The 27,529-nt window shown below is 46.2% G+C and overlaps 2 protein-coding genes across 6 annotated transcripts in view; one reads left to right on the top strand and one right to left on the bottom strand.

The window, feature by feature from the left end:
* The first annotated feature begins 809 nt into the window (after window positions 1-809).
* The window catches only part of SAAL1 (serum amyloid A like 1), a 66,586-nt gene continuing 39,866 nt past the window's right edge, over window positions 810-27,529 (top strand). The window contains exon 1 of one of the 5 annotated variants that reach the window (XM_073564084.1): window positions 810-960. Coding sequence is in view for 2 of the 5 variants with exons in the window: in XM_073564085.1 (XP_073420186.1) it covers window positions 7,437-7,452 (16 nt within the window). In the remaining 3 variants the exon portion in view is untranslated. The other 4 variants (XM_073564081.1, XM_073564083.1, XM_073564082.1 and 1 more) reach the window with 4 other exon arrangements.
* LOC141076783 (serum amyloid A-5 protein-like) lies at window positions 7,516-11,307 on the bottom strand. Its single transcript, XM_073564087.1, has 4 exons — window positions 11,052-11,307; window positions 9,400-9,564; window positions 8,660-8,798; window positions 7,516-7,792 (listed from the first exon to the last, which is right to left on the bottom strand). Exons 2-4 carry the CDS (start codon window positions 9,536-9,538, stop codon window positions 7,654-7,656), a joined length of 417 nt encoding a protein of 138 aa, XP_073420188.1. The 5' UTR covers window positions 9,539-9,564; window positions 11,052-11,307; the 3' UTR covers window positions 7,516-7,653.

Here is a 27,529-nt window from a genome sequence, read left to right as displayed (position 1 = left end):
AGATCTCGGCTTTCAGTTTGTCAAAGTCCTGCGCAGCTTCCGGCTCTAAGTCATAATAAGCCTTTTGGGCCTCACCGGAAAGAAACGGGGCAATCAAGCCGGCCCATCGTGCCTTCGGCCATTTTTCTCGCACCGCCGTCCGTTCAAACGTGGTCAGGTATGCCTCGACGTCATCTTCGGTCGTCATCTTCTGCCAGTACCGACTCACGTGAATCACTCTCGACTCGGCTTCCAGGTTAAGCTCAGGTAAGCTTGCCAGGCGCTGCGCCACCTGCTGGAGAAGCGAACGATCGGTAACTGTCATGTCCACCAACTCCTTCAGCTGGGCCATCATCACCCGATTAGCTTCTTGCTGGACGGCGGTGGACTGTACCAGCGCTTTCACCACGTCCTCCATGCTCATGCTTGCAACGTGATGCCCGCGTTCTCCACCACAATGTGATAAAACACTCCGGGGTCGCCTCTGCTGGGGTCAAAGGTCACGTGCGTTCAGCATGAAACTCAGGCGCAGAGCTGGGATTCGGGTGTAACTGACCCTGGGTCAGGTTTATTAACGGTGAAAGCAATGCAAAAGGAAATAAAACATAAAACAAATCCTTGCCTGTCCGGCACTAACTAAACAATGGACAACCTAACTACCAACTGGCGGGCTTCTCCCGTCCAGCCAAACCACAGTTGCAGTGGGCACTGCTTCCACTCACGTGTGTGTCTCTCACACAGACAGGCTCTCTGTGTTCCCAGGCTGAGACACTCACACAACCACCTTGCATCCTTTTATATCCACCTCCCATTATCCATTAGTAAGCAGGTGCGATACTGACCAGACTAGGCCACATAGGAAAGGTATCTGGGCGAGATATACCTGCCCTCATCCACTATTCCCACATGATTCTCACATACTGTAGACAAAATCGGACACCGGGAGCGGCAGCTGAGACTCAGTGCAGCACCCCGGGGAGGGTGAGTAAAGAAGGTTGTTTTTTTTTTTTTTTTTTTTTTTGTAAAAAAAAACCACCTGGGGCCAGAGGGTTTCTGAATCCAGAAAACCCCTTAAAAATTCCAATGTCTCTGTTACATGTTACATGTTACTTTTGCATAGGAGTATAAAGTCCGGGTGCCAAAAGCTACAGCGTGCCTGAAAATGCAATCCCTCACCCGGTCCATAGATGGGAAAGTAAAAAGTTACACATCTCATCTTTTTTTGTTTTTACAAAGTTATGAATTTTAGAATTTTAGTTCAGTCTTGACATAATCCTAGTCGGTCACTTTATCAGGTAACTTTTACCACCCTAAAAACAGAGGCAGAATTGCTTTTTATTTTAACCATTTCTCTGCACTTGGATTCTGTCCCACCCTCCCATTTTTCAACAGATCATATTGTAAAATGAATGGCGTCATTCAAAACTACAACGGTTCCAACCAAAAAAAAAAAAAAAAAAGCCCTCCTACAGTTACGTTGATGAAAGGATTTAAAAAGTGGAGAGCCTGTGCTTTTATTACTGACGGAGATCCTAATTTTACAGGAAAATACATTTGGAGCAAATTCAGCAAAACTAGGTTACAGTAAGGACACGTTCAGTATTCGGTCAGTATTTTACATCAGTATTTGTAAGCCAAAACCAGGAGTGGGTGATAAATACAGAAGTGGTGACGGGTTTCTATTGTACTTTTCCTCTGATTGTTCCTCTCCTGGTTTTGGCTTACAAATACTGATATAAAATACTGACCAAATACTGAAGGTGTAAACGTGGCCTAAAACTATTTTTTTCCCCCATAGCAACCAAGCAGAGCTTGGTTTGATTTTACCGTAGCAACCAATCAGAGCTTAGCTTTCAGTTTACCACAGTAACCAATCTAAACATAGCTTTCAATTTATGACAGCAACCTATCAGATCTCAGCTTTCATTCTAACAGATATACATAAGACATGAAAAGGTGACCTTTGATTGGTTCCTGGTTGCAAAAAGGACAGTTTTATTTCAGACAATTTAGATCAATGTGGCCCGTTGTGTTTTAAATAGATAACAAGAGCTTGTATGGAAAAAAAAAATACAGTTTATTATCCCGGCCTTATGTCTGTTTTAACTTTGGTATAAAAGAGATTGTGTCCTGAAGTCGTGAATCCATATTGTGGGTTGTGTGAATGAATTTACTTCAGACATGAATCAGGCTGCTTTCACATATTGTTTTTTTGACGTCAGTCACAATCCATCGACTCGATGGATCCGTTTTTTCATCAGTTTCTTCTATTTTTTGACTGGTCTGTTTTTAAAAACACAGATAATCGATAGATATGGGATAGATAGAATACATAGATACATGTGGCTATATATCTATGAATATAGCTCTATGTATATATTTAATAAAAAAAAAACCTGTGGGCTCCCGCGCATTTTTCTGCACTAGAAGGGGAAAGCCAACGGCCGGGGCAAATATTTGTAGCCTGGGAAGGGGGTAATCCTTGATCTTCCAGGGCTATGAATATTAGCCCGCTTCCAGGGCTATGAATATTAGCCCGCAGCTGTCTGCATAGCCTTTACTGGCTATTAAAATAGGGAGACCCCCAAAAATGACGTGGGGTCCCCCTATATTTTATATCCAGAAAGGCTATGTAGACAGCAGTAGGCTAATATTCATAGCCTAGGAAGGAGCCATGGATATTGCCCCCCTCCACTGGCTACAATTACTAGCCCATACCCGCCCCAGAAAGGGCGCATCTCTAAGATGCGCCAAGTCTGGCGCTTAGCCCCTCTCTTCCCACTGCAGTGTAGCGGTGGGATATGGGGTAATAAGGGGTTAATGTCACCTTGCTATTGTAAGGTGACATTACACCTGGTTAATAATGGATAGGCATCAATAAGACACATCCATTATTAATCTTATATTAATAAAGGGTTAAAAAACCACAAGAATAAAGTATTTTGACGAAAGAAAACACAACACATTTTGTCAGAATTTTTATTACACGCCTATCCAGTTGAAGCCCTCCATCACCTGCAAAAAAAATAAAAAACCAAACCAACAATATACTCCCTGTCCGACGTAATCTCATTAATAACGATTGTCCCACAACGATTTCCCCTATAAGAGCTGTCACATCAGCAGATGTGACCTCTCTATAGGCCTCCAATTACACACTGACCGGAGATAACCAGTGTGTCATCGGAGATAAGACTCTCGCTTTAAGGCACTACAACGTGAGAAAATTCTCACGCTGTAGTGCTGCAAAGTGACAGGTGAACTCTGGTGACCTGTCAGCGCTGGAGTGCTACAATGCGGAGGATTATCTCCGTCATTGTATCACTGGAGCCCCTGGAGATCGGTTGAATCAGCTGATGTGACAGCTCTCCACAGGAGATCTTCGTGGGTCACAGGGAGTATATTGTTACGGTTTATTAATTTAATTTTTTTTCGGATGACCAAGGGCTTCAGGGATTAGCAGAATATGGTATGAACTATATAGGTTTTTTTTTAAAAACATTCAACACATTAGCCAGATGATGGGACTACTACTGACCCATCATTGGCTAATATGTCAATCACTGTCACAGGCATTACCTGATGGGACTTGTTGTCCCGTTGGACAATGCCAGCCTACACCCCCCCCCCGCACAGCTCCGCAGACCACTACACAGGCCTGCCACACACCATACAGGCACACAGTGTCGGCGCATGCACAGTTAAAAAAAAAAAAAAAAATGCAATCCGCCACCCATAGGCTTCCATTCTAGCAAAAATTGGACAGCGACGGATTTGTCGCTGTCCAATTTTTCGACGTAGCCAACGGATGAAACATGAGGCTATCCGTCACTAATACAAGTCTATGAGAAAAAACGGATCCAGCAGCATCAGTCGCCGGATCAGTTTTTTCAAAACTCGACGGATTGTGACTGGTGGCAAAAAAACTGATGTGTGAAAGGGGCCTTAGGCTACTTTCACACATCAGTTTTTTGCCGTCAGGCAGGATCCGGCTTTTTTTAGAAAAAACGGATCCGGCATAAATTTTGGAGAACTGTAGAAACGGATCCGTTTTTTTTCTGGATCCGTCTCTGTTCCTGGGGGGCTGGCCAATTGGATCTGAGCATGCGCAGACTTAAAAAAACCGGATCCGGTGGCTGGATCCGTCTTTTTCTGGATCCGGCGCATTCCGGCGCCCATAGACTTTCATTGTAGCAAAAAGCTGGAAGCGCCGGATCCGGCGCTTCCGGCTTTTTCGCCGGAGACAAAAAACGTTACAGTAGCCGTTTTTTCCAGACGCCGGAATGAGACAAGTTGCCGGATCCGGCAAAAAACGGATGAAACGCAATGCCATCCGGCACGATCCGGCGCTAATGCAAGTCAATGGGGAAAAACTGGATCCGGCATTGCATTTTGCCGGATCCGGTTTTACAAAAAAAAGCCGGATCGCGCCTGAAGGCAAAAAACTGATGTGTGAAAGAGGCCTTAGAGGTGGGATTTTGCAGAGTTCACATCACAGCCCAAAACGGGGCCAGAGCGGCCAGACAGAAGGTAACGAAAGTCAAACGTGATATGTGTGAGGTGTTTTATCCCTCGCGGGCTTCCGTAGATGCGGCTGTAGCCGGTCACGTGACCTGCAGGGCTTTCAAGCATTACCTCACGAGACTGGGCGGGGCTTCTCGTGACGTCGGAGACGTGCAGCAGGATGGGTGAGTAGTGAGTGGCTGCTCGGGGCGGCGGGTCACTGTGTCAGAGAGGAGAGAAATTGAAAGTACCGGCGGCCACATCATGCGACCCGAGTCCCGGTGTGCGCCGTCCGTCTGTCCTTCTGTGACGCGCCGTATACAGGACAGTGGTGAATGGTATGACCCCCCCACATTATAAATGGAAAGTTCCCAGAGACTGACGCTGTAGGTTGCTGTTTGTGTCAGGTGTGGACGCTCCTGCCTCTGAGGGGCGCTGTGTCTTCTGTGCCACCTCAGTTTTGGTGTCAGTGACGTCCTGAGCTCGCAGACCTCTCTGGATACCAGTATTGAAAGTGAGGGAACTTCCCCTTTAATTAAAGGAATTTTCCATAGACACGTGACTATTACCTGTAGTGGGAGAAGCTGTGGACTCTCACCCCTGTGCTGCGGATGTTATTTATGTTTTACAGCAGAAGAGAAGTGGAAAAGATTAAACCAAATCTCATCCCCCCCCCCCGCAGGAATAAAGTGCTGCTTGTATACTTCCAGCAGGTGGCCGGGTCTCGTTGGCTGGGGTGGCCGGGTCTCGTTGGCTGGGGTGGCCGGGTCTCGTTGGCTGGGGTGGCCGGGTCTCGTTGGCTGGGGTGGCCGGGGCTCTGTGGCTGGGGCGGCCGGGGCTCTGTGGCTGGGTCTCGTTGGCTGGGTCTCGTTGGCTGGGGCGGCCAGGGCTCTGTGGCTGGGTCTTGTTGGCTGGGGTGGCCGTGGCTGGGGTGGCTGGGGCGGCCGGGAGTCTGTGGCTGGGTCTTGTTGGCTGGGGTGGCCGTGGCTGGGGTGGCTGGGGCGGCCGGGAGTCTGTGGCTGGGTCTCTGTGGCTGGGGAGGCCGGGGCTCTGTGGCTGGGTCTCGGTGGCTGGGTCTCGTTGGCTGGGGCGGCCAGGGCTCTGTGGCTGGGTCTCGTTGGCTGGGGCGGCCAGGGCTCTGTGGCTGGGTCTTGTTGGCTGGGGCGGCCAGGGCTCTGTGGCTGGGTCTTGTTGGCTGGGGCGGCCAGGGCTCTGTGGCTGGGTCTTGTTGGCTGGGGTGGCCGGGGCTCGGTGGCTGGGGCGGCCGGGAGTCTGTGGCTGGGTCTCTGTGGCTGGGGCGGCCGGGGCTCTGTGGCTGGGTCTCGGTGGCTGGGTCTCGTTGGCTGGGGCGGCCAGGGCTCGGTGGCTGGGTCTCGTTGGCTGGGGCGGCCAGGGCTCGGTGGCGGCCAGGGCTCTGTGGCTGGGTCTTGTTGGCTGGGGTGGCCGGGGCTCCGTGGCTGGGGCGGCCGGGGGTCTGTGGCTGGGTCTCTGTGGCTGGGTCTCTGTGGCTGGGTCTCTGTGGCTGGGGCGGCTGGGTCTCGTTGGCTGGGGTGGCCGGGGCTTGGTGGCTGGGGGCCGACACATTCACCGGACAGCGGTATGACGTGCAGAGCTGATGGGGCGGAGGATTGTACTCCTGCCCTAATAAGTCAGATTCCTCTTACTCCACTATTAACTTTGTGGTATGAGACAATGCTCAATAAATGGCCCCACTGGATACAACTTTTTGGACAGGTGGGTGGATACAGTGTGGCCCCATCTCCAATACAGAAGGCCGAAAATATAGAAAATGATTCTAATCTCCCATAGAGGGGCTGGAGTTATTGACGTTATTATAGTTGCCGCTTTCACCGATCTGGGCTGACGGATAATCGTCAGGAGTTATTATTACATGACCAGTGATGAGTGGGCACAGTGGGACGGAAAAAAAGGTTGATGCGGTGTACAGGACGGGAGTGAATAAAGCGCCTTTTTCTATGTGGATGAGACTGGTGTCAAGTTTTTGCGGTGCTAAGGCTTTTTCTAGTCCAGGGGTGTCACTCATTTTCACCCAGGGCCGCATCAGCATTATGGTTGACCTCAAAGGGCCACTTGTAATTGTAGGGGCAGACGTCTGTGCAACATGGATCGAGCACAGGCTGGCCAAGGGCTATAAGCAGTAGTAGGGCTAAGAGAGCCGTGCCATACCTCCGTGTCCAAGGTGGACTGCACCCTGGGCCAAGTACTGGCTGCCACTGCTCTGATTCAGAAATGGAGCCACACAAAAGTGCTGGCTGACTGCCGTTCTTTGTGTCCAATTACTGTGCTGGCTGACTGCGTGCACTGCATTCACGGTTTGTGCTGGCTGTGCTCCATCCCCTCTGCTAAGCACTGCCTGAGTCGATGTAGTACGTATTATTGGGGGTGGCTGCCATATTAGATTTTGAGCTCTGGCACACACTTCACTTTCCCCTTGCTGAGAGCTGGGCAGAGCAGTGCTGACGTTTCATGAGCTGACGGGCTGCATAGTTTGACACCTATGTTCTAGTCCAATTAATAGAAACCTTGGGTCTAAATGTGTTGCAATTGTGACATTAGTCTTATCCACAATTACAAAAAATATCTTCTCTGTCCTCAAACACTGACACACGGACATCAGACCTGCTCAGTGACACACTGCCTATTGCCGCGCATCTGTGTGTAGCGACTTCAGCGGAGCTCTGCTACTATAATGGAAGGATCGGGCCATTGGCAGCAGTGATGCTACTATAGGCGCTGCAGTGGTGTCATGTCAGTGTTCACACCATGCACTGAGAGGAGCCTTTGTAATTTAGACACCTTAACCCTATAATGTTTTCTTTCATGTTATTAATTTTTTTTTTTGTTTTTCCTACTGCCGCTTACATATCGGTGACCGAGTACTTATAGTCCTGTACAGTGGAGGGTTTGTTACTGTCTTGTACTTGGCAGCAGTGATGCATCCTGTCACAGGTTTGTATAGATCTTAGAAATTACACGGCTCTATAAATGTAATAATAATAATGGCTCTATAAATGTAGCAAAACCATTTTATTGCTGAAGTCTCCATGAATATTGTGTATCTACGTAGATGCCCCCTGAATCGCATCCAAGAAGCTCTTTGATAACCTTCCTGATAGCCGCAGCTGCGCAATTTTATTTCAAGGCATGAGTCTAGTATTTCTTGGGGAGTCCTTTAGGCCTGAAGCGATTGGGGTCCCGGCCGCTGCGCCCCCAATTGTTTGCCCTCTGATCTGCCGCGCTGTCAGCAAGTCCTCTGCCACCAATGGTCTGGACACGTTCTCTTGCGTTACTGCGGTAAGATAGAAATGGATAAAGGCTTACTATACAGTAGCTGTCACATCCAGAGCTGCCTTTTACATTCTACTGATTTCCTGTTAACTCTCAGGAGTCGCGCTCCCACCTTTCTGAAGCTTCTGCTTGTTCACTTCTCTTTACTTTTTTTTAAAGGGGTACTTAAGTTTAAAAGTTATCCCCTACCTTCCCAATCGCTGAAGGTTCAACTGCTGGGAACCCACCGATCCCAAGAACCTGGGCTCTGAAATGCCCCATGTGACTGGCGCAGAGGTTGATTTTATGCACTGCCACTACATTCATTCTTGATGGGTCTGCTGGAGATAGCAGAGAGCTGCGCTCTGCCGTGATCATGCACTCTTATTAGGATGAAAGTAGCAGCCGTGCCTATGACCAACCTCCGATCCATTCACACGGGGCGTTTCAGAGCCCCGATTCTCTGGATCGGTGGGCGCCTCAGCAGGTGGACCGTCAATGATGGAAAATGCCTTTAAGACAGGACCATACTAACAAACTAATTGTGTGTGGGGGTGTTGTCCCCTATTGCTGGGTATCACTGACCACCTATATAGTCAGTTAATTGGGTTTCCACCCCAAAAGCTCCCATCATACAGCAGAGGATGGTGCATTGTGGGAGGCGATTACCAGCTCCAATCAAGCAGCAACCACCATTATTATGAATGTATCTTTGGGTGTGACTAGAGTACCGTATATGTTTTGGATAAGTAAATTATCAATGTAAGTAATTACTATTGTGTGTGTTATGTAGTTATAAACTTCACCACAATGGATGATGTCCTACATTTATTGCTTAGTGATAGTTCTGATGGTTCTTGCGTCAGCCCAGGTCTATAGGGTCACTTACCTTATAACCCTGGATGCCCAGACACCTCCCTTTCCTCGCTTTGCAGCATCGTAATTCCCCCGGGCATGGAAATACTTGTCAGCATCCTTGTAGTTGGCTTCTCTCATATCTTTATAGGCTCGAGCCATATCCCATGACCCTACAACGCATAAGTGCCCCCCGCTTTATATTTGGAGGGAAAATATTTATCTGAACACTAAGAGCCGTCATATAGAAGTGAAGCAGAGAATTCCTTTTATAACAAGCCCCCGATATACATTTATTATTGTTATTGCACCCCGCAATGGAGAGATCTGGTAATTGAAAGACAACTAGAACATTTTGATTGGCTTGCTTTTAAAGGCCTTGTAGAAGAACTGTAAGGCCATTATGGGCTAATTTATTCCATTACCAGACAACCACTGTACAGCATAAAATATCTATATCCTTACCTTCCGGATGGGCGCAGTTCTGTCTCCTCCAATGGCATAATGAAGGATGCTGCCAATCAATGGCTGCAGCGGTCATGTGACGTTATATGAAGTGACCACTGCAGGAGACAAGTTATAGCCCCCCCTAGTGGAGACTGAATGTCTAATTTCCCGTCAAATTCTATATTTTGTCGGAGACCCATGTATGTATGAGACTCATTTTCAATGCAGCGCACAACAGAGAAATAAATCTGTACGGAACTTATAGCAGCCAAACTACAGAGTCATAGAAGTCTGTTACTTCATCACGTCTGGTCGCACGGCACCTACCTTGCGCTGCCTGCTTCGTAAACCTGGCAGCGTCTCGGACGTTGGTCTTGACTTGTCTGCCTTTATTTTTCAACCATTGTAGCTGTGCCTGGGCCACAGCCACGGACAGCAGCAGCAGGACGAGCACTGAAAGCCTCATTGGGAATCAGCAGGGGGCGCTCTTGTCTGCATTGGATAAAACAAGCCAATTATGGGACTGCATCAGCACTGACAGTCATCACACACCCAGTCTAGATACGGCTGATATTCCCACCTGTGACTCTTCAGCAGTAGCAGTACTACCATTTCCAGCCTATGGCTACCAGGGCACTCTGGGAGTTGTAGTATTGCAACTGCTGGAGAGCCACAGATTGGATTTGCTGCTCTGACTCTAAATCCCACTCTCCCACCAACTCAAGTGAGGATTATTAGGGAGTCAATATTTATGCAATTTCCTTAATAGAAAATAAAAACAGGTTCCATCACTTTAAAGTAGATCATCAAAGCGGCCTTCCATAAATTGAAGAACTAATAAAATAAGGTAAAATATCCATATATCCAGACCCTGGATTTAGCTGTAGCAAGATGGAGGTTGGGGTAAACAACCTAATAAATGGGTTTTCCACTTCTAAAAAAAAGTTACTTTAAGGAAAACTTTAGCATGTTTTTGTTATATAAAATGAGCAGCATGATGTATGTGCAGAGAGCTGGATTCCAGCGATGTGTCACTTATTGGGCTGTTTGCAGTTTTGATAGCATCCCTGTTGTCACAGATGTAGATGTAGCGGAGCTCAGAATGTTGAGCTCTGTATAACTCCACCCGCACCTCTGATTGGTAGCTTGCCGACAATGCAGGACACTGCCAATCAGAGGTGGGATTACACAGATTAGCCAAACTGCTTGGCACAAGACACCTAGTCCTGCAGTGATCATCTCCTGCTGATAAAACACTAGATGCATTTAAACTTAAGCACACAGCCTAACAAGAGATGCATCACTGGAATCGGGGTATCTGCCACTACATGCTGCTACTCTCAGATTGCAGAGCAAAACCTGCAGGCAGTCCTTTTTATTTGACCAAAGTGGTGTAAGAAAGCAAAGCAAACTTTCCCCCCTCCTAGACATGTTGCTCTCCTGCACTCTGTGCTGCGTGCCCCACTGGTCTCCTGTCCTCAACATCTGATGATGTGGTGACTTAACCACTGCAGCCGATCACCAGCCACTGATCGCCTGCAACCTCCTGTTTATTAGTGGAAAAACCTCTTTAAATCCATGAAAACAATTACCGTTCTCAATTTTGCGACTTAAAATATATTTGCATAAAATAACATCTATGTAATCTTGTATCAGTGACGCCACAGAGGTGCCCAAATATCAATGTTCTGCATTATCAGGCGGTCGTAATTTTAAACGCCTCCTAGGTGGAAGCTGAGAATAATATAATGCAGAACATGACGCAGAATAAAATCCCTAAAATCCAGATGTTCTAGATTTATTATTTTGGATTAAATAATATTCACTGCACACTTTAGTTCCGGTTCATTGCGATCATAAATCAGTAACTGAAAGGATTTTGTGTTCATTGCTACTAAAAAAAAAAAAGTCATTTGGGCTCCCAAATTCTGCAGAATCTCATCTGTGATCCGTAAGTACAGTCGGTAGTATCATCTCACCTGTATGTGGGGTCCTCAGTCTGCGCCTCCCTCTGGGGTCTGCAGTGGAGATTTTGGGCAGTGCTTCTATTTATCCCAGTTGGTCTCTAGTCGTTGCACCAATCGGCGTCTTTGGTGCAATCACTAATTTGGTGACCGTGGAGAGGGCTCTCTGGTCTGGACATTTCTCAATCTCAGAATTTCCTTTTTTTTTTTAGGCGTGTTCCAGGTTTACGAGAATCTCTTTTGGGGCCCTGCCTGGTGCACGAGGCTCACAGTGCCCCGTCCAGTGTCAGACTGGGAGGAGGGGGGGGGGGGTCTCTGCTTGGAATTTCCACATGAACTTTGCAAACAAGGAGAAAAAGATGTCATCTTCTGAGGTCTGAAATGTTGCAAGAAACAAACTAGGATTAGTGCACTTTAGTGTTTATGTAGAGGGGGTGAGAGAAGGGAAATGGTTGTTGTGAGAAGTAATGTCTGGTTTACAAAGTTCATGGTCAAATGTGCAATTTGGGAGTTTTCACTTTATACTCTGAACTCCGTTCAGACCCCAGAGTTCGGATGTTCTCTTACTTTAGGGGGTCCAGCAGGCCCCATTTCATTACCATAGAGTGTCCTGGAAAACTGTAAAAAAAAAAAAAAAAAAGGTACCGTAAATAATAAAAATTCCAAGTGTGGTGAAATTGATAAAAGTGCATTTCCACAATTTTTTTTTTTTTTTTTAAGCATGTTCATTTGCTAAAACTGACTTGGTAATATAATTACTTGGGTCAGTAAGAGTAGGCAGAGACCAAACATGTATTTGTGGTGAAAAATATTTCCAAAATTTGTAAGAAAAACATTTTTTTTTTCCCTCATGTCGCCACATTCCGAGAACCATAGCATCTCCATTTGTTGGGATCTGGGGTTGGGTGAGGGCTTTTTTTCCGCCCTTAGCTAACTTTTTTATTGATGACTTTTTGATGTAGATACAATGTTTTGATTGCTTGTTATTACTAGAGATGGGCGGACACCTGGATGTTTGGGTTCGGCCAAACAGTTACAAAAAGCTCGGGTACCAGAATAGTACCCGGACCTGATCCCTGACCCCATTCACTTGAATGGGGGGCCCGAGCATCCACTGTTTGCTGTGATGTACATGACAGCGCGGAAAACGCCGCTTCTGATCGACGGTGAAACCATCCCCACCGGTCAGAGAGCAGCGGTTCCCACGCTGTCAAAAGACAGCGGGAGCACTCAGCTGATGGGACAGCTGATGCCATCATCTGAAACCTGCAGTCGCTAATAACGGTAAGAGCGGGGGCTGCTAATGGGAGTTTTCATCAGCCCTCTTGTGCTGTAAATAATAATAAAAAAAAAAAAAAACATCGTGGGTTCCGCTGTATTTTTGCTAACCAGCCAGGGAGAACTCACAGCTGGGGTCTGAAACCCTCAGCTGTCAGCTTCAGCAAGGCTAGTTATCAAGATCAAGAATAAAGGGGTCCCCACGCTGTTTTTTTAAAAAAATTATTTAAATAAATTTAAAATAACGGCGTGGGGTCCCCCTCATTTTTGACAACCAGCCTTGATAAAGCAGACAGCTGGGGGCTGGTATTCTCAAGCTGATAAGGTAAGGTTCCATGGATATTGGGCCCCCCCAGCCTAAAAATAGCAGCCCGCAGCTGCCCAGAAAAGGCACATCTAATAGATGCGCCAATTCTGGCGCTTTACTCGGCTCTACCCACTTGCCCTGTAGCGGTGGCAAGTGGGGTGATAGTTGGAGGGTTGATGTCACCTTTGTGCGGACACCAAACTTGACTGTTTGGGTTCGCCCATCTCTAGTTATTTCATTTTATTGCGATGTTGTAGAATCCAAAAAAAAGTAATTCTGGAGTTTAGATTTTTTTTTCTCATTATTCTGTTTACCGATCGGATTCATTTACTTTAAATTTTGATAGATTGGACATTTCTGAACGCAGTGATACCAATTTTTTTTTTAATTATTTTGTAAGGGACATTTGAAATTTTATTAATTTTTTTTAAAACTTTTTTTTTTTTTTTTACTGTCTTTCATAGTTCCCTTAGGAGACTTGAAGCTGCAGTCATGCGATCTCCTGTGCTACACTTAGCAGGGCTTCAGCACTGCTGTGTGTAGCAGAAATCATGATCTATGAATGCCGGGCCAAGGGCCTGAGTTCATAGGAGATTCACGATGACTGGCACAAGAGTTTCTTGCAGACTGTCATGACAACCGATCTTGTTATGGGCGCTGATGGTCAGGACTTGTGACGTGCTTCTGGCCGGTATGTGTTAAATGCCGCTGTCGGTGATTGACAGCAGCAGCATTTAACTGGTTAACAGCTGAGGGTGGATCTCGGATCAGATCAGCTATCGTGTGCAGGTAAAGATGCGGTCTTGGCGCCAGATCCCGCCTCAAAGCCAGCGACACGACCTATGTCCAAGTTCGTGAAGGGTAATGGTCCTCTGAGGAAGGCTCTGCAGCTGACTGCACTTGGGCAATTCATCAAAATCATCTGCTGGCAGCTCCTGTGTAATCACCGAACAATGACGCTCGCCTTCCACGCCACCAGCTCGATGGGAGAGCACAACTTTATTCGGTCGTCCATGACAGCACCACCTGAGAGAGGGGATCCACCCCTTAGGAACAGGAAACCTACAGATACAAAAGGGTGGCACCTCTCCCATGCATCAGTTGGTTTCCTGTTCCTAGAGGACAGTACTCTCTACAGATCGTCCGTCATGGAGTCGTCGTTGAGTACCCAGGCCAGCTGACCGACTCAGGTAGCGAGGGCGTCTCCTACCTCGGTCAGTGCGGGGTCCCTGGAGGCGCCACGGTGGGGCCGGGTAGGTCACCACGGCAGTGGACGGAGCAGGTGGAGCAGGGGTCCGGTGGATGCCGTCTCCAAAAACGCCAGCACCTGGTATGTATGCCCCGGTCCTGCTGCGCTTCCCCAGGCCCGGTCCTCCCGGTCAGTGCTGGCCCCTGGCGGGCTCATGGCGGCGTGCGCAGAGGGGCAGTGGGGCATTCCGGCCAGGAGGCGCTGCGCGGCTCCTTCGCGCGCGCTCCCGCAGGGCTCTGATGAGCGGCGGAAGTGACGCGGCGGAAGGGGCGGAGCGATAGCGCCGATACTGGAAGTCGGGTGCCGGCCGGCCTCCGGCGCGCGACGCGGGTGCATGCCCGTCCGGGGGTCGCGCGGCGACCCGGGTAAGGCGAGGGGGGCCGGAGCATGGGGGAGGGAGTGCGGAAAGCCGGGTGGGTGATGCTATGGCAGGATACCTGATGACCCGGACACCAGGAGGCCATATAAGGCAGATGGGGATGCCGCTGGGGTGCTTCTGAAGGCCCCAGCAATGGATACAACGGAAGCCCCCTTGGACCAGCAGGACGAGGCGCAGGAGCGCCCGCAAAAACAGGCCACGACAAAACCGCTTGCGAGTGGCCAGCAGAAAAAACAGAGACGAGCTAGCGACCAGAGCGCGAAAGTTCCTCCAGAAAGGACCCCCCTGCCTCCCTCCGTGATCCGGTACCTGATTCATCTGCATGGGTAAGAGATCTCCGTGAATGTACCCTGATGCAGTGTTCCCTTATGTTTTTTTTCAGGGGAAGAAGGCTACGGGAAAACAGAAGCACAGGGAATGTGCCCTCTGTAGTTCCCCCCTACCAGATGGCCACCCTAAAAAATTATGCCAACCATGCATTCGGCAAACGGTAGGGGTTATTAAAGACAGGGAGTCCAGGGGTAGATTGTCAGGCCCTTATACTCTCCCCCGTTTATGCAGGTAGCGGAAGAGACACCTGACTTCACTTCGAACCTGAGAGAGATGATCAGGGCAGAAATGAAAGTCTTACCTCAAAGAGAACCTTCTAGGAGAAGAGAGGCTAGTGGTTCAGGCTCGGAGACCTCAGTCGCCCCTGGGAAAGGCGATAATTCCTCGGCCTCCTCGTCGTCTTCCTCGGATGAAGACTCTAGCCGGTTCTGCTTCCCCTTAGACCAGATGGACAGATTAGTGAAAGCAATACGGTCCACCATGGGGGTAGCGGACAAAAAACGGGAACTCTCAGCACAGGACATAATGTTCGGGGGTCTAGACCCCAAAAACACAGAGCTTTTCCATTAAACGATAAGGTTCAGAACCTAATTGACAGAGAATGGAAGAGACCGGAAAAAAGGGGCTCCATGCCACCAGCCTTTAAGCGTAGATACCCCTTTGATAACCCGGTAGTAAACAGATGGGATAAAGCCCCGAAACTAGACGCAGCAGTAGCCAAAGCATCTAAAAAATCTGCCATACCATTTGACGATATGGCCTCCTTGAAAGATCCGCTAGATAAAAAAGCGGATTCTTTTCTTAAAGGGACATGGGAGATGTCAGCAGGCGCGTTAAGACCAGCAGTAGCTGCCACCTGTACAGCCAGATCGATGATGGTCTGGCTAGATCAGCTGGATTCCGAGCTAAAAGACGGAGCTTCAAGATCATCTATTCGGAAAAGTTTGCCGATCATTCAGAATGCCGCGGCGTTTTTAGCCGATGCTTCTGCAGACTCTGCAAGAATGGCGGCTAAAGCCGCGGGTCTATCTAATGCAGCGCGAAGAGCGCTTTGGTTAAAATGTTGGCCAGGAGATATTCAAGCCCGGTCCCGTCTCTGTTCCATTCCCTGCGAGGGGGAGTACCTATTCGGCCCTGTCTTGGACGAATTGTTAGAGAAAGCTGGAGATGACAAAAAGAAATTTCCCAGTCTCCCGAACCCCTCGTACAGACGTCCTTTTACCAGAAAAGGTTTTTTCCGGAGAAGGCCGTCCAGAGATCAGGGCAGATGGGAGGAGAAAAAAAGGAAAGGTACAGGATTCATGTTTGGAGGGGGGCGCCAGGAAGGTCCAGCTCGAGATACGAAAAAGCCGCCCCAATGACTAGTTACCCCGGTAGGAGGGAGACTAGCTGCCTTCTACCCATCCTGGTCTCTGATCTCTAATAGCAGCTGGATATTGGGGATAATAGCCGTGGGACTACGACTAGAGTTTTCTAGGGTTCCCCTTGATCAATTTAAAATCACCCCACTCAGGTCGTCTGCTCCAGAACAAGCTGCCCTGGAGGCCGAGGTTCATGACCTGTGCGCCAAAAAAGTCCTGATAGAGGTTCCAGAGGGAGAATGGGGGAAGGGATTCTACTCCCCTCTGTTCCTGGTCCGCAAACCAGACAGCTCCTTTAGGACAATAATAAACCTTAAGGCCCTCAACAAGTTTTTGGTCATACGTCCTTTTAAAATGGAAACAATTAAATCTGCAATAAAATTGCTGTTCCAAAACTGCTTTATGGTGGTGTTAGATCTGAAAGACGCATACTACCATATACCCATCCATGCAGGCCATCAGCGGTTTCTCAGAGTGGCGGTTCAGTTGGATGGGTCAATTCGACATTTCCAATATGCGGCCCTCCCTTTTGGAGTGGCAGTCGCTCCCCGAGTGTTTACTAAAGTAATAGCGGAGGTCATGGCCCATCTACGTGAATCGAACATTCTGGTGATCCCCTACCTGGACGATTTTCTTATTGTAGGTAAAACGGCGAATCATTGTTTACAACAGCTACAAAAGGCAATGTCCGCCCTAGAACGGTTAGGATGGTTGCTGAACGTCAAAAAGTCTCGGTTGCAACCAATGAAAGTCCAACAATTCTTGGGCCTAACCCTGGATTCTGAAAAACAGGAATGCCGTCTGCCTCCGGAGAAGCTTGTTCGCCTCCATTATCAGATCCTGAACGCCTCCAATAACCCCACCATGTCCCTCAGGAAAGCCATGTCCCTTCTAGGCTCTCTTTCGGCCTGTATCCCGGCAGTCCAGTGGGCCCAGTTTCATGCAAGGAAACTACAGAGCGAGGTCTTATTACATCAAAAGATCCTTGGGGGTTACTTGGAGGGTCAGCTAACCTTGTCCCGTAACACAAGGGAGTCCCTAGAGTGGTGGTTAGACAAGAATAACTTGTCTAAAGGGGTGCCCTGGGAGTATAACGTAACCCGCATAGTCACCACGGATGCTAGTCCTTACGGTTGGGGAGCTCATATGGGTGAAATATTAGTCCAGGACCAATGGCAACATGATCAGTAAGGAATGTCATCTAACCTAAAAGAATTGACAGCAGTAGAACAGGCGGCTAAAAAGCTCCTTGTGTATCTACAGGGCCATCACGTGCGGGTGTTCTCCGACAATCAGGTCGCCGTGGCATATATCAATCACCAAGGTGGGACCCGTTCCAGACCCCTGATGATTGTAGCAGAGCGGTTGTTCCATCTAGCAGAACAATACTTTCTATCTTTAACAGCGTTGCATATAAAAGGAAGAGACAACATCACGGCAGACTTTTTAAGCCGCAATCGGCTAAAGCAAGGGGAATGGTCCCTAAACTCCTCCATATTCAATCTGATTGTTCAAAAGTGGGGATATCCAGAGGTAGACCTCTTCGCCACCAGAGACAACAGGCAATTGAAACAATTCTGCTCCCTAAATCCCAGAGAGAATCCTCTGGCGGTAGATGCCTTCCTGATAAAGTGGGACTTCAAACTAGCCTACGCCTTCCCTCCCCTATCTCTTCTACCCCTGGTGATGAGGAAAATCAGGAAAGACAGAGCGAGGGTTATAGTCATCGCTCCATTTTGGCCCAGGAGAGCATGGTTCTCATGCCTCAGGACCATGTCGGTGTCCGATCCTTGGGTTCTGCCGGACATCCCGCATCTCCTGTCCCAGGGCCCAGTCTTCCATCCTCAGGTGGCTGGCCTTCATCTGACGGCGTGGAGTTTGAACGGTCATTATTAGAAGAGAAGGGCTTCTCCGCAGACCTAATTAACACCCTACTTAAGAGTAGAAAAATCATTACCACAAAAATTTGTCAGAATTTGGAAGAAATTCCTTCAAAACTCAGGAGTAGTCGCTGGGGATTCAGCGCCTATAATGCAGATATTATAGTTCCTACAAAAAGGTCTGGACATGGGGCTCTCTACCAGTACCCTTAAAGTACAAGTGTCAGCCTTGGGGGCTCTGTTTAGCTGTAACATCGCTGGTAATTATTGGGTAAGCAGGTTCATTAAGGCGGCAGGTAGATCCAGGCCAATAATGAAGGATAGGTTCATGCCGTGGGACTTAAATCTAGTCCTCACTGCTATGACAGAGACCCCATTCGAACCTATCTCGTCGGCTTCCCTAAAAAACCTGTCCCTCAAGGTAGCCTTCCTGGTAGCTCTAACATCAGCCCGCAGAATAAGCGATATCCAGGCTTTATCTAGGTGTCCTCCTTATTTACAGTTCAAAGAGGATAGGGTAATACTTAGACCTGACCCAGCGTACTTGCCGAAGGTAGTGTCTAGTTTCCATAGGACACAGGAAATAGTTCTTCCATCCTTCCTCCCTAATCCAACTAACGAGAAGGAAAAGAAACTACACACCCTGGATGTCAGGAGAGGCCTCATAGAATATCTGACAGTCACCGATCCCTGGAAGAAAGCTAATGCCCTATTTATCTCTCATCAAGGCCCCAGGAAAGGTTGTAGAGCATCAAAAAATACACTAGCCAGATGGATTAGAGATGCGATTTCAATAGCATACACCTCAAAGGGCAGGTCGCCACCCGGGAAGCTGAGGGCGCATTCCACCAGAGCCATGGCAACCTCATGGGCCGAAAGATCAGAAGTCTCCATTGACCAGATTTGTAAGGCGGCTACTTGGTCCTCTCCGAGCACCTTTTATAATCATTATAGGCTAGACCTGGGTGCTTCCACAGACCTCTCTTTTGGTATAAGGGTGCTGCAGGCTGTAGTCCCTCCCTAAAGCTGATATTACTCTCTGTAAATCTCTCAGGTGGTGCTGTCATGGACGACCGAATAAAGTCTTAGTTACTCACCGGTTAACGGTATTTTTCGGAGTCCATGACAGCACCCGTATATTCCCTCCCTTATAGTTTGATTGGGGTGTGCACGTCTATTTCTTGTATATGCTCACTGGTGGTAAAAGTTTATAATTGTAAAGAATACTGTACATAAATCATGCATTAACCTTGGAAGTCCTCTTGTGCTCTGTAATCCAACTGATGCGTGGGAGAGGTGCCACCCTTTTGTATCTGTAGGTTTCCTGTTCCTAAGGGGTGGATCCCCTCTCTCAGGTGGTGCTGTCATGGACTCCGAAAAATACCGTTAACCGGTGAGTAACTAAGACTTTTCCTTCTCGGTTTTAACATTTCAATGTAGAGATGTGTTATAAGTTGTGTTGTTGTTGTGTTTTTTTTTTTTTTTAACTAAGGCCATGTGCACACGTTGCAGATTCTGCTGCGAATCCGCAGCGGTTTTGGCCCTGCGGGTCCGCAGCAGATTTAGCTGCGTTGTACAGTACCATTGTATTCAATGGAAATCAAAAAAACGCAGTGCACATGCTGCGGATTTTTCCGTGCGATTTGCTGCGGTTTCAAATCCGCAGCATGTCACTTCTTTGTGCCGAATCCGCAGTGGTTTTACACCTGCTCCATTGTAGAGGTGTCATACCGCAGGATAATCCACAGGTCTTTTGACCTGCGGATTTTACCAAATCCGCACGGAAAAATCCGCATCACCTACCACAACGTGTCCACTCACCCTAATACTTGTTTTTTACTGCGGTGCCTCCTTTAGTCAGTATTGTTACCATTTTGACCTGAACACCATTATTTATACCATTTCTTAAAGTAGACAACATGACCAAAAGCATCAAATATGTGTTGTTTTTTTTTAAATTTACAGATTGGAAAAGGTGGTGACTTGAATTCCTATCTGTTTTTTTGTTTTCCACCTAGCATGGCTCTCTATCCGTGTAACTACAATTTCTGTGGTTGTTGCAAAATTTTCACAGCAAGTTTCACAACGGTTGGGAGTGCTGACTGTTTCTTACCCCTTTTTAGAGGATATGTGATCATTTTTACCTGGTGCTGCTGTATGACAGTTTATATTTAGGCCCCAGTTCAGCCACACCGGCATTGTTCATGTCGGGCTTGATGATGGAACGCTTTAAAGTCAGAGGATTTCTGCTGTAAGGAATGCCACAGCTTGTCATGAATTTTGCAACTTATCAAACCTTTTTATGACAAATTTTTTAGGCGAAAATACCTTGATGAGGTAATAACGCTGAAACGCTTCCATGGATCCCGGTGATTCTGACATTGTTTTCTCGTGACATATTGTACTTCATGTTAGTGGTAAAATTTCATTCAAATAACTTGCGTTTATTTGTGAAAAAAAAAAAACGGAAATTTGGCAAATTTCGCAATTTTCCAACTTTGAATTTTTATGCCCTTAAATCACAGAGATACAGCACACAAACAACTTGATAAGTAACATTTCCCACATGTTTACTTTACATCAGCACAATTTTGGAACCAAAAGTTTTTTTTTGTTAGGACGTTATAAGGGTTAAAAATTGACCAGCGATTTCTCATTTTTGCAACACCATTTTATTTTTACGGACCACATCACATTTGAAGCCACTTTGAGGGGTCTATATCATAGAAAATACCCAAAAGTGACACCATTCTAAAAACTGCACCCCTTAAGGTGCTCAAAACCACATTCAAGAAGTTTATTAACCCTTTAGGTGCGTCACAGGAATTTTTTGAATATTTAAAAAAAAATGAACATTTAACTTTTTTTCACAAAAAAAATACTTCAGGTTCAATTTTTTTTATTTTACCAAGGGTAACAGGAGAAATTGGACTGCAAAAGTTATTGTGCAATTTGTCTTGAGTACGCTGATACCTGATATGTGGGGGGAACCACTGTTTCGGCGCATGGCAGAGCTCAGAAGAGAAGGAGCGCCGTTTGACTTTTTCAATGCAAAATTGGCTGGAATTCAGATCGGACGCCATGTCGCGTTTGGAGAGCCCCTGATGTACCTAAACAGTGGAAACCCCCCACAAGTGACCCCATTTTGGAAACTAGACCCCCCCAAGGAACTTATGTAGATGTGTGGTGAGAACTTTGAACCCACAAGGGCTTCACAGAAGTTTATAACGTACAGCGGTACAATTAAAAAATCATATTTTTTCCACAAAAATGATCTTTTCACCCCCAATTTTTATTTTCCCAAGGGTAACAGGACACTAAAAGTTATTGTGCAATTTGTCCTGAGTACACTGATACCCCACATGTGGGGGTAAACCACTATTTGGGCGCATGGCAGAGCTTGGAAGGGAAGCAGCGCCATTTGACATTTTTGACTGGAATTGAGATCGGACACCATGTTGCGATTGGAAAACCCCTTGTGTACCAAAACAGTGGAAACCCCCCACAAATGACACCATTTTGGAAACTAGACCCCCCAAGTAACTTATCTAGATGTTTGGTGAGAACTTTGAACCCCCCAGGGCTTCACAGAAGTTTATAATGCCTGGGCGTGAAAATAAAAAAATCGTATTTTTTCCACAAACATGATCAATTAGTCCCCATTTTTTTTTTATTTTCCCAAGGGTAACAGGAGAAATTGGACCCCAAAAGTTGTTGTCCAATTTGTCCTGAGTACGCTGATACCTCATATGTGGGAGAAAACTACTGTATGGGCATACGTCGGGGCTTGGAAGGGAAGTAGTGACGTTTTGGAATGCAGACTTTGATGGAATGGTCTGCGGGTGTCATGTTGCTTTTGGAGTGCCCCTGATGTACCTAAACAGTGGAAACCCCCCACAAGTGACCCCATTTTGGAAACTAGACCCCCCAAGGAACTTATCTAGATGTGTGGTGAGCATTTTGAACCCCCAAGTGATTCACAGAAGTTTATAACGCTGGGCGTGAAAATAAAAAAATCATTTTTTTCCACAAAAATGATATTTTTGCCCCCAATTTTTTATTTTCCTAAGGGTAACACAAGAAATTGGACCCCAAAAGTTGTTTTGCAATTTGTCCTGAGTAGGTTGATACCCTATATGTAGGTGTAAAACACTGTTTGGGCGCATGGCAGAGCTTGGAAGGGAAGGACCACCATTTGACTTTTTCAACGCAGAATTGGCTGGAATTGAGATCCGACGCCATGTTGTATTTGGTGAGCCCCTGATGTGCCCAAACAGTGGAAACCCCCAATTCTAACTCCAACCCTAACCCCAACACACCCCTAACCCTAATATCAGCCCTAACCCTAGCCCTAACCCTAATGAGAAAATGGAAATAAATACATTTTTTTTATTTTATTATTTTTCCCTAACTAAGGGGGTGATAACGGGGGGTTTGATTTACTATTTATGGCGGTTTTTATGTTTGGCAGCTGTCACACGCTAAAAGACGCTTGTTATTGTAAAAATAGTTTCTGCATCACCACATATTGAGAGCTATAATTTTTCCGTATTTTGACTCGAGTCATGTGAGGTCTTATTTTTTGCGGGACGAGTTGACGTTTTTATTGGTACCATTTTCGGGCACGTGACGTTTTTTGATCGCTTTTTATTCCAATTTTTGGGACGCAGAATGAACAAAAACCAGCGTTTCATGAATTTCTTTTGGGGGGTGCATTTATACCGTTCCGCGTGCGATAAAATTGATAAAGCGGTTTTATTCTCCGGGTCAGTACGGTTACAGCGATACCTCATTTATGTTGTTTTTTTATGTTTTGGCACTTTTATGCAATGAAAACAATTTTATATAAAAAAATAATTATTTTTGAATCGCTTTATTCTGCGAGCTATAACTTTTTTATTTTTTCGCTGATGACGCTGTGTGGCGGCTCATTTTTTGCGTCTTTTTGATCGCGCGTTATTGCACTTTTTGTTTGGTATGATAATGAAGCATTGTTTTTTGCTTTGTTTTTTATTTTTATTTTTTAAGGGGTTTGCTAAAGGGGTTAACTAATGGGACAGTTTTATAGGGCAGGTTGTTACGGACTCGGTGATACCAAATATGTGTACTTCTATTGTTTGTTTTTTTTTCTTTTTTTATTTCCAAAAAATGAATTTATTGGGGAATATTTTTTTTTTTTTCTAATTTATTTAGCGATTTTTTTTTTTTAAATTATTTATACACTTTTTTTTTTTTTTTTTAAACTTTATTAGGTTGTCCCAGGGGGGACATCACTGTCCTGTGACAGATCACAGACATCACAGATCACTGTGGGCGCCGCTGATCGCTGTGACATACTATCCCGTCCCTGGGAGTTAAGTCCCAGGGCACATGGGATTAAGGGGTTAAGCATGTTCACTTGCTAAAACTGACGGTAATATAATTTACTTGGGTCAGTAAGAGTAGGCAGAGACCAAACATGTATTTGTGGTGAAAAATATTTCCAAAATTTGTAAGAAAAACTTTTTTTTTTCCTCATGTCGCCACATTCCGAGAACCATAGCATCTCCATTTGTTGGGATCTGGGGTTGGGTGAGAGCTTTTTTTGCGCCCTTAGCTAACTTTTTTATTGATGACTTTTTGGTGTAGATATAATGTTTTGATCGCTTGTTATTAATTACTAGAGATGGACGGACACCTGGATGTTTGGGTTCGGCCTAACAGTTACAAAAAGTTTGGGTACCAGAACAGTACCCGAACCTGAACCCTGACCCCATTCACTTGAATGGGGGGCCCGAGCATCCACTGTTTGCTGTGATGTGCATGACAGCGCGGCAAACGCCGCTTCTGATCGACGGTGAAACCATCCCCACCGGTCAGAGAGCAGCGGTCTCCACGTTGTCAAAAGACAGCGGGAGCACTCAGCTGATGGGACAGCTGATGCCATCATCTGAAACCTGCAGTCGCTAATAACGGTAAGAGCGGGGGCTGCTAATGGAAGTTTTCATCAGCCCTCTTGTGCTGTAAATAAATAAATAAAAAAAAAAAAAGAAACATCGTGGGTTCCGCTGTATTTTTGCTAACCAGCCAGGGAGAACTCACAGCTGGGGTCTGAAACCCTCAGCTGTCAGCTTCAGAAATGCTAGTTATCAAGATCAAGAATAGAGGGGTCCCCACGCTGTTTTTTTAAAAAAATTATTTAAATAAGTTTAAAATAACTGCGTGGGGTCCCCCCCCCCCATTTTTGACAACCAGCCTTGATAAAGCAGACATATATACGTAATGAAGTAAACCCCGGCACTCAAAATGAGGACAAAGGAATGAATGCAAAAGTGAATTTATTGACACACTGCAAAGGGAACCTAACCAGAGCAACAACACCAACTTTTCGGCATAAAGCCTTTCTCAAGGTAGTTGCCTGAAAGGTGTGAACAAATAACAATGGTGGTGAGTGCATGTATATACACGTGATACATAGAGTGAATATATATACAAATATAATACAAATGTACAAAAGAAATACAATGCGAGCGGAACATACATTACTGGTTACAATGAAGAGACACGGGTCACATAGGACGACCGGAAATTTTCACAAGAGGAGGTAAGGTTCCATATATTTCACAGAGTGTGCTTCATAGTAGCATGTAAAAGAAAGGTTCAACATAAGTAGGCATATGTACCAAAGAGAACGATATTAATAAGGGCACAGATAGTGGAACAGCCAGAGATAATGTCCGTAATGGAGGGAAAGGAAAGGAAGAAAAAAAGGAAAGGGAGAAAAAACAAAGAAAAAGGAGGAGAATGGGAAAAAGGGAAGAAAGGAGGGAAAGAAAGAGGGGGAAAAAAGAAAGGGGAGGAAAAAGGAAAGAAAGAGAAAAAGAAAAAAAAGAAGAAAAAAAGGAGAAAAAAAAGGGAGAAAGAAAGAAAGAAAAAAGGAAAGAAAAGAAGAGAGAAAAGAAAGAGAAGGGAAAGAAGGAAAGAAAGAGAAGGGAAGAGAAATAAGAGGAAGAAAATAGGGAGGGAAGAGAAAAGAGGAACAGAGGAGGAGGGAGAGAAAGGAAAAGAAGGGGGGGAAAGGGAAAAAAACAAAGAAAAAGCAAGGAGAGAGAAAAGAAAGGAAGGGAGGAAAGAGAGAGAAAAAAAAAGAAGAGGAGGAGGAGGGAGAGGAGGAACACGGCAGATGAGTACACTGGAGAGCCTCAGGAGATTAGGGCACATACCGTAAGTGGAGGAGTGACAGGGTCACTATATGAGAAGAGTGGAAGGTGGGTGAACGCCTGAAAAAGTAAACAGGTTTAGTCAGCTGGAGAACGATGAGGAGTGAGTGAAGGTTCCAGAGCGGGGGTACCTGCAGTGGATGGCCGTGACAGGCTCATGTGGCAGTGGAAGCGGCTGCGGCGGCGTAACATACACTGGCAGGGCCGCGCCATTATGAAGGGGCCGGCCATGTCACGTGGGAGGCATCATTTCCGGTGGTGCGCAATGGGCATGCGCGTGATAGTGATAGTACATGACGTGCTCTGTCATGTGACCGCGCGGTAGCGCGCGGTGAAGCGCAGAAGGACGCTGTTCCTCTTTTCTCTTCCCTCCCTATTTTCTTCCTCTTATTTATCTTCCCTTCTCTTTCTCTTTCTTTCCTTCTTTCCCTTCTCTTTCTTTTCTCTCTTCTTTTCTTTCTTTTTTTCTTTCTTTCTTTCTTTCTCCTTTTTTTCTCCTTTTTTTTCTTTTTTTCTTTTTTTCTTTTTCTCTTTCTTTCCTTTTTCCTCCCCTTTCTTTTTTCCCCCTCTTTCTTTCCCTCCTTTCTTCCCTTTTTCCCATTCTCCTCCTTCTTTTTCTTTGTTTTTTCTCCCTTTCCTTTTTTTCTTCCTTTCCTTTCCCTCCATTACGGACATTATCTCTGGCTGTTCCACTATCTGTGCCCTTATTAATATCGTTCTCTTTGGTACATATGCCTACTTATGTTGAACCTTTCTTTTACATGCTACTATGAAGCACACTCTGTGAAATATATGGAACCTTACCTCCTCTTGTGAAAATTTCCGGTCGTCCTATGTGACCCGTGTCTCTTCATTGTAACCAGTAATGTATGTTCCGCTCGCATTGTATTTCTTTTGTACATTTGTATTATATTTGTATATATATTCACTCTATGTATCACGTGTATATACATGCACTCACCACCATTGTTATTTGTTCACACCTTTCAGGCAACTACCTTGAGAAAGGCTTTATGCCGAAACGTTGGTGTTGTTGCTCTGGTTAGGTTCCCTTTGCAGTGTGTCAATAAATTCACTTTTGCATTCATTCCTTTGTCCTCATTTTGAGTGCCGGGGTTTACTTCATTACGTATATATGTCTTTTTACCCCCTGAGCACCTCCATCTACGGGTGGTAGAGCCTGGAATTTCCATACTTTTGATAAAGCAGACAGCTGGGGGCTGGTATTCTCAAGCTGATAAGGTAAGGTTCCATGGATATTGGCCCCCCCCAGCCTAAAAATAGAAGCCCGCAGCTGCCCAGAAAAGGCACATCTAATAGATGCGCCAATTCTGGCGCTTTACTCGGCTCTACCCACTTGCCCTGTAGCGGTGGCAAGTGGGGTGATAGTTGGAGGGTTGATGTCACCTTTGTGCGGACACCAAACTTGACTGTTTGGGTTCGACCATCTCTAGTTATTTCATTTTATTGCGATGTTGTAGAATCCAAAAAAAAGTAATTCTGGAGTTTAGATTTTTTTTTCCTCATTATTCTGTTTACCGATCGGATTCATTTACTTTAAATTTTGATAGATTGGACATTTCTGAACGCAGTGATACCAATTTTTTTTTTTTATTATTTTGTAAGGGACATTTGAATTTTTATTAATATTTTTTTAAAACTTTTTTTTTTTACTGTCTTTCATAGTTCCCTTAGGAGACTTGAAGCTGCAGTCATGCGATCTCCTGTGCTACACTTAGCAGGGCTTCAGCACTGCTGTGTGTAGCAGAAATCATGATCTTTGAATGCCGGGCCAAGGGCCTGAGTTCATAGGAGATTCACGATGGCTGGCACAAGAGTTTCTTGCAGACTGTCATGACAACCGATCTTGTTATGGGCGCTGATGGTCAGGACTTGTGACGTGCTTCTGGCCCGGTATGTGTTAAATGCCGGTGATTGACAGCAGCATTTAACTGGTTAACAGCTGAGGGTGGATCTCGGATCAGATCAGCTATCGTGTGCAGGTAAAGATGCGGTCTCGGCGCCAGATCCCGCCTCAAAGCCAGCGACACGACTTATGTCCAAGTTCGTGAAGGGTAACGGTCCTCTGAGGAAGGCTCTGCAACTGACTGCACTTGGGCAATTCATCAAAATCATCTGCTGGCAGCTCCTGTGTAATCACCGAACAATGACGCCCGCCTTCCACGCCACCAGCTCGATGGGAGAGCACAACTTTTCCTTCTTGGTTTTAAAATTTCAATGTAGAGATGTGTTATAAGTTGTGTTGTTGTTGTGTTTTTTTTAACTAAGGCCATGTGCACACGTTGCAGATTCTGCTGCGAATCCGCAGCGGTTTTAGCCCTGCGGGTCCGCAGCAGATTTAGCTGCGTTGTACAGTACCATTGTATTCAATGGAAATCAAAAAAACGCAGTGCACATGCTGCAGATTTTTCCGTGTGATTTGCTGAGGTTTCAAATCCGTAGCATGTCACTTCTTTGTGCCGAATCCGCAGTGGTTTTACACCTGCTCC

This window comes from Dendrobates tinctorius, unplaced genomic scaffold, assembly GCF_039654945.1.
Source record: "Dendrobates tinctorius isolate UK_male_01 unplaced genomic scaffold, ASM3965494v1 ptg000427l, whole genome shotgun sequence".
NCBI classification, from domain to species: domain Eukaryota; kingdom Metazoa; phylum Chordata; class Amphibia; order Anura; family Dendrobatidae; genus Dendrobates; species Dendrobates tinctorius.
Note: the sequence above shows the minus strand (reverse complement) of the source record. Positions and strands in the feature narration are given on the sequence as shown.